Below are 7,354 nucleotides of genomic sequence, written 5' to 3' on the forward strand. Positions count from 1 at the left end.
GGAAGGGCCTGCATTCCCATTTCTGGGGTCAATACTGTGTAGGTGGAGGCACAGAGGTCCAGTCCTGCACTCCCTGGGGTTGCTCTATAGAGATCTGAAATACTTGGTCGGGAAGAAACGGGTTGTGGCTGACCTGAGAGGTCTCCTGAATTGCCTCGTAACATTGTTTCAGGGCCTGGGGCTGGCCCCTCACCCAGTTTCCCTGGTTCAGAAGTTGTCCATTTATATCAGTTTTAGATCAACAGTCCTTAGCCCAATGTTTTTCCTTTTTACATCTGGGACACAGGCTTGGGCCTGTAACTAATGTATTTTGACCCATTGGCTGCTGTCCCCGTTTAGGACATTGATTTGCTCAATGTCCCAATTGGCCACAAGCATAACAACTACCAGGAGGACCAGCTACTCTGGAAGATCCTTGGAAATTGTGTTTAGGACGATTTTGTTGAAATAAAACCTCTTTTACTGTTTTTCCTTGTAAAGCAGCGGCTAAGGCTATTCCTTGAACATAGGAAGGTCCTATATCAGCACAAATTCGTATAAAATCAGCCAAATTACTCTTTTTTCTATAAGGTCTAAGAGCTGCCTGGCAAGCAGAATTAGCATTTTCATAGGCCAATTGTTTAGCTAAAACCAATCCTGCTTGCTCGTCCCCTATAACCTTACCGGTCTCCATAAGGCGAGCAACAAAATCCTGATATGGCTCGTAGGGACCTTGTCGGATCTTAGACAGATCCTCAGTTTTATTTTCAGAGTTTGGCAGCTTCCTCCATGCTCTCAACGCTGCTGCATTTATTTGAGGATAAGCACCAGGCAAATATCCTAATTGTGAATAGGTATCCTGGTATTGTCCCTCTCCGGTCAGTTTTTCTAAGGTAACCTGAATACCTTGTCTTTGATTAATACTTGCTGTTGCTGCACAATTTTCATAAAATTCTGATTTCCAGAGTAAATAATTTCCTCCAGATAAACAGGCGCGTGCCACTTGCTTCCAGTCATTAGGAGGCAAATATTGATTTCCTAAACTTTCAACAATGGCTTGTGTAAAAGGAGCAGTAGGTCCATATTGAGCACAAGCCATTTTTAATACTTTTAATTGTTTAAAAGGAATAGTTTCATAGTATCTCTGTTGTTGGGCATCCTCAAGGACTGGATATACAAAAGAAAAACCAGGAATGTGTTCTCCTTCTTTACTAGCTTGTTGCAAAGCCTTTTGTAAAGGACTTAAAACAACAAATTTTGGTGTCCATGCCTCCTGGGATGTGTAACCAGGAGGGGGAGAAGAAGTTAGAGGTAAGGTCCTATGGTTATTTTTAGAAACATTTTGTTGAACACATTCTGTAATAATGTTTTTAAGCTTAGTCATGTCAAAATTTTTATTTTCTCCAGTTAAAAAGACACCCCAAGGGTCTTCATCCCTATGATATTGAGCAGCTTGCTCCTCTAATTCCTCCTGATCGGCTGGATCTAATTCTGAATCAAAAGGATTGTCACTTGCATTTACTGCAGGAGGAGCAGAGGGTGCTTCTTTCAATTCTGTATTAGTAGGAGCGGAAGGCTCAATATTTTCTATCTTGACTGTATCTAATTTCTCTCCCTCAGTAGCTGGATCGAGGCAATCTCGAATTAACTGCCATAAGGGCAAAACAGTGACCGGTAATTTATTTGGGCCATTAGCTGTATAATAATCTCTCAAACGAACCCCAACAACTCTCCAGGTTTCTAAATTGACAGTGCCTTGTTCTGGAAACCAAGGACAAATTTCCTCCACAAAAACAAGAAATTGTTCTAAACGTTGCTTTGTAACCTGAATTCCTCTTGCTTTTAACATAACTCTAAGCATCTGTACAAATAAGCCTCTACTATTATTTTGCCCCATACTCTCAAATACACTCCCCGCAGAAACTTACTTTCACCTTAAAATCGAGCGCTCCTCTTTCCTTCCGCGGCGGTCGCTGCAGCAATCTCTTCCAGATTTCAGGTCCCTGTTCGGGCGCCACTTGTCGGAGCCAGCCGACAATCGATCAGGTCCAGAAACCTGTGCTGCAGGACTGAGGAAAGAAAGACAAGACTAAAAGGTGGGGTTGAGAGGGTCTCACTCTAGCCCGCAAGACGCTAGGTCAAGAGTGGACATCGAGTTTATTTCAGGCAGTTAATTTATACAAATTCAAGTGACTACCTTGTGCATTCTTGCACGTAGGCACAGGTATTGTTTTTCAGGGTACATTAATGGTGTGCACTAAAATCATTATCATTGTTTACTGTTCCATACACCAAGATTGACTGATCCCCTAAAGCTAAGATCATAGACATATTATTGTTCCTTTAGGCTAACATCATGACTCGTGTATCATTAGCTCAAGTGATTGTTCTTTCAGACAAAGATCACTAACTTGTGGCCGATTGTATCTCTCTTTCCAGAAGCCCTAGTTCTTAATAACTCAATGGCATTAAGATGTTTTTCCGACTCCAAATGCACCTGCTGTTTTTCTAACAAAGGGGTGGCGGGACAGAGATTGTCTTAGCTCAATCAGCCTTAGAGCCTGATGCCCCGCACTCTGGGAGTTTAGGCCCAGTTTCTGTGCTCGGCAGCCCTCAGGTCATGGGTGGCCCCTCGCAGTAAAGAAAAAACATAAAATTCATCCAACTTGTAATAAAGTGAAGTTTTTAGATAACATAATTATGCATATATAGAAAACTCCATAGACTCCTCCAGTGACTGAAATAATGAACAAGCTTAGTAAACTTGCAGAATACAAAATCAATCTACAAATATCCGTTGCATTTTTGTATAGTAAAAACACAGTATCAGAAAGAGAAATTAGGAAAACCATTGTGTGTAAATTGATACCAAAAAGAATAAAAAAGGAATAAATTTGATAAGTGAAACAAAAGTTCTAAACATAGATCTATATATTACAGGTACAAGAAATATAAATAAACAAAATAAAGAGAAAGATATTCTGGGCTGATGGATTGTATAAAATATGAAGAAATATTCTACTCTATTTTTCACATGTTCAAACTCCCCAGAAGTAATTATTGAGGAGAATGTCTTTTCTTAATTTTATACTCATGCATCCCTTTCCATGGGTTATTTGATCATAGGTGTGAGGGATTATATCTGGTTTTTCTATTCTCTTCTATTAATTGGTGTCTGCTTTTGAGCCAGTATCATGTTGTTTTAATTATTAAAGTTTTGTAGGACTGTTTAACATCAGAGAATTTTAACCATTAGATTTAATACTCTTTTTCAGGATTATTTTGGCAGCTCAAGATCTTTGTTGTTTTAAAATTATTTGTTCTATTTATTGGAAATATCTCATGGGTATTTTCACATGAATCACACTAAATGTAGGTTGCATTGGGTACTATGTTTTTTTCAACCACATTGTTTCACATCATTAACATAAGAGATCATTTCATTTCTTTCGATAAGTTTTAATTTCCTTTATCAATGTTTTCTGTTTTTTAACGTATAGGTTTTCACCATGTTTGTTAACTTCATTTATAGGTGTTCTTTATATATATACAATTATATACATATTTGTAAACTCATTTCGTACACAAGTAGAGCAGGCAGAAGGCAGTGGCAAGACATATTCAAAGTCCTGAATGAAAGAAAGCTGTAATCTAAGATGCTTTATCAAGCAAGTTTAACTTTTAGAATAGAAGGAGAGATAAATAACATCCACACAAGCAAATACTTAAAGAATTTAGTAAGAGAAAGAGAAATACAGAAAGATCTACTCTAAATAAAAAAGAAGCAGGATGCTATAGAAAAGAGAAAGGCATAATTAGAAAGGCAATATCTGCAATGACTTATAACAGAATAAATATGATGTTGTAAAAAAGGACATCAAAATTTTTAAAAGTCACAGAGTGAAACAGGAAAATACAGAGTGTTTTCTTCTTGTTTCTGTTCTCTGTAGGATGGGTTTGAGTTTGTATTCTTATCAGTTAAAATAAACATATTTAGTACTGGCCAATATACATACAAAACAAGATACCATAAGTCAAAAGCTTACAATGAAGTCACAAAGACAAAAAGAAACCAAGGTAATAAAAGAAAACTTATCAAGCCATAAAAAAAAAAAAAAGAAATGAACAAAAAGAAAATACCAAATCAACTGGAGAAAGAAGTTCAATATGGAAATAAACACCAGTCTATCAATAATTACCACAAATGTTAATGGACTTAGTGCTTCAATCAAAAGATATATATTGTCAGATGTGATAACATAACAAGACCCTACATTATGAAGCATAGAAGAGACCCACTTTAGTAAGAGGAACACACATCCATTTATAGTCAGAAGGTGGAAAAATATACTCCATGCAAATACAAATGACAAGAAAGCTGGACTAGCAGTACTGACTTCACAAAAAGAGACTTTATAAAAAGGCCATAGAGAAAGATAAACAAGGACATAATTTAATGATTAAAGGAGCAAATCAAAATGAGGGTATTACACCTATTAATATATATGCAGTCAATATAGGAGCACATAAATAAATAAAGAAAATACTAATAGATAAAAATAGAGAAATCCCTGGGAATACAATCAAAGTAGGAGACTGCAACTCCCCATTACAATCACTGGACTGGTCTTTCACAAAGAAAATTAATAAGGGAACATAGATAATAAAATAAATTATAAAATAATTGGAGATGCTTGATATTTTCAAAACAGTACTTCTCCCCAAAATAGTATATACATTCTTTTCCTGTGCACAAGGAACATTTTCTATGAAAGATTATGTACTCAGGTACTCAAGAAGCCTCCACATGTTAAGAAGATAAAAATTATTTCAAGCATCTTTTCTGAGTATAATACCATGAAACAAGAAATCCACCACAGAAAAACAGGGAGAAAAAATGACAGCATCCTGATTAAAAAACATGGTACTAAAACAAGGGGGGGAGATGATGAAGTAAAGAAGAAATTAAAAAATACCTTGGGAAATATGACAAAACACTACACAAAGTCTCTGGAATACTGTTAAAGCTGGCTTAAGAGGGAAGTTCATAGTGACAAGGCCCTCCTCAAACAAGAGGTAGAATTTCAAATAAATAATCAATCATTCTATGTAAAGTAATCAAGAAAAGGAGAGCAAACAAAACCAAAAGTCAACAGAAAGACTGAAAATATAAAGATCAAGAAGAAATAATTGAAATAGAGTTTAAAAAATAGAAAAAAATCAATCAATTTATTTTTTGAAAGGGTAAGCAAAATTGACAAACCTCTGGACAGGCTCACCAACAAGAAAAGAGAGAGAACAGAAATAATATTAGAAATGAAAATGAATAAACTTCAAAGGGTACAACAAATTTACCAAATATCATAAGGGAATACCATGAGCAATTGTATGGAAACAAACTGGATAACCAGGAAGAATTGGAGAAGTTTTTAGAAACATTCAGCCCACCAATATTGCATCAAGGAGAAGTTAGCCATTTGAACAAACAGATCACCAGAAATGGAATAGAATTATCAATAAAATAAAAAATCTCTGCAAACAAAATTCAAACCCAAATAGCTTCACTGGGGAATTTGACCAAACATACTAAGAAAAATCCATACCAGTCCTCCTCAATCTCTTCCAAAAGACTGATATGGAGAGAGTACTCCCAAACTCACACCATAAGGCCAACATCAACCTGATACTAAAATCAGACAAAGACACTACCCCAAAAAGAAAACTATAGGCCAATATCATTGATAAACTTAGAAGTAAAAGTCCTTGAGAAATTATTAACAAACAGAATCCAAAAGCATTTAAAAATAAGATCATGAACCATGGACAAGTTAGATTCGTCCCAGGAACACAAGGATAGTTTAACATATGCAAATCAATCAATCAAATGTGATACACCATATCAACAGAAGAGAAGACAAAAAAGATGATCATCTCAGTAGATGCAGAAAAAGCAATTTTTTACATTTAACACCTATTTGCAATGAAAGTTCTTATCACAGTGGGCATAGAGGGACCATATCTCAACATAATGAAACCTATTTATGACAAATATATAGCCAGCATAATAATGGTGAAAACCTGGAACCATTCCCACGAAAACCTGAGACAAGACAAGGATCCCCATTCTCACAATTTCAACTCAATATAGTCTTGGAATTCCTAGCCACAACAATCAGGCAAGAAAAAGAAATAAAAGGATTCAGACTGGAAAAGAAGATGTAAAATTGTCATGATATGCAGACATGTCACTATATATAGAAATTGCAAAAGCTTCACAAAGAATACATAGGCTAAAAAAGGAAATGGGCAAGGTAGCCACAGTAATGTACAAAAACAAATTACATTTCTTTACACTACCATTGAATCAACAGGAAAACAAAGTATAGTAACAACCCCTTTTATAACTACACCCAAATTTATAAAATGCTTAAGAATATCTCAGACCACAACCACTCAAAACCTATGGGACACAGCAAAGGCAGTGCTAAGAGGGAAGTTTATAGTGATACAGGCCTTTCTCAAAAAAGAAGAACAATCTCAAATAAACAAGTTAACCCACCACCTAAATCAATTAGAAAAAGAAGAACAAAAAGCCCCAAAAAGCAGCAGAAGGAAGGAAATAATAAAGATCAGAGAGGAATTAAATACAATAGAGATTAACAAGACCATAGAAAAAATCAACCAAACCAAAAGTTGGTTTTTTGAAAAAGTAAATAAAATCGACAAACCTCTGGCCAAACTCACAAAAAAGAAAAAAGAGAGAGCACAAATTAGCAAAATAAGAAAGGAAAATGGAGAAATTACAACAAACAAAATAGAAATACAGAATATCATACGAGAATATTATGAAAAACTATATGGAACCAAACTGGATAACCTAGAGGAGATGGACAAGTTTCTGGAAACATACTGTCCACCAAAACTGAATCAAGAAGAAACTGAACACTTGAACAACCCGATCACTAGAAAGGAAATAGAAATAGCAATTAAAAACCTCCCTACAAATAAAAGTCCAGGACCGGACGGCTTCACCGGGGAATTCTACCAAACATACAAAGAAGAACTCATACCAGTCTTTCTCAAACTCTTCCAGACGATTGAAAAGGAGGGAATACTCCCAAACTCATTCTATGAAGCCACCATCACCCTGATACCAAAACCAGGCAAAGACACTACAAAAAAAGAGAATTATAGGCCAATATCACTGATGAACATAGACGCCAAAATCCTCACCAAAATTTTAGCAAATAGAATCCAACAACACATAAAAAAGATTATACATCATGACCAAGTGGGGTTCATCCCAGGGACACAAGGCTGGTTCAACATACGCAAATCAATCAATGTAATACATCACATCAACAAGAGAAAGGAC

At 35.8% G+C, this 7,354-nt stretch overlaps 1 protein-coding gene across 1 annotated transcript; it reads right to left on the minus strand.

Annotated features, from left to right (window-relative positions):
- Positions 1–352: 352 nt before the first annotated feature.
- Positions 353–1,876, minus strand: LOC140693444 (endogenous retrovirus group K member 10 Gag polyprotein-like). Its single transcript, XM_072957309.1, has one exon. It carries the CDS (start codon positions 1,874–1,876, stop codon positions 353–355), a length of 1,524 nt encoding a protein of 507 aa, XP_072813410.1.
- Positions 1,877–7,354: the final 5,478 nt, after the last annotated feature.

Source organism: Vicugna pacos, unplaced genomic scaffold (assembly GCF_048564905.1).
Source record: "Vicugna pacos unplaced genomic scaffold, VicPac4 scaffold_19, whole genome shotgun sequence".
NCBI lineage: Eukaryota > Metazoa > Chordata > Mammalia > Artiodactyla > Camelidae > Vicugna > Vicugna pacos.

What these genes read in the sequence shown, in the direction of transcription:
- LOC140693444 (XM_072957309.1), bottom strand. Translation starts at nt 1,876, where the DNA reads ATGGGGCAAAATAATAGTAGAGGCTTATTTGTACAGATGCTTAGAGTT.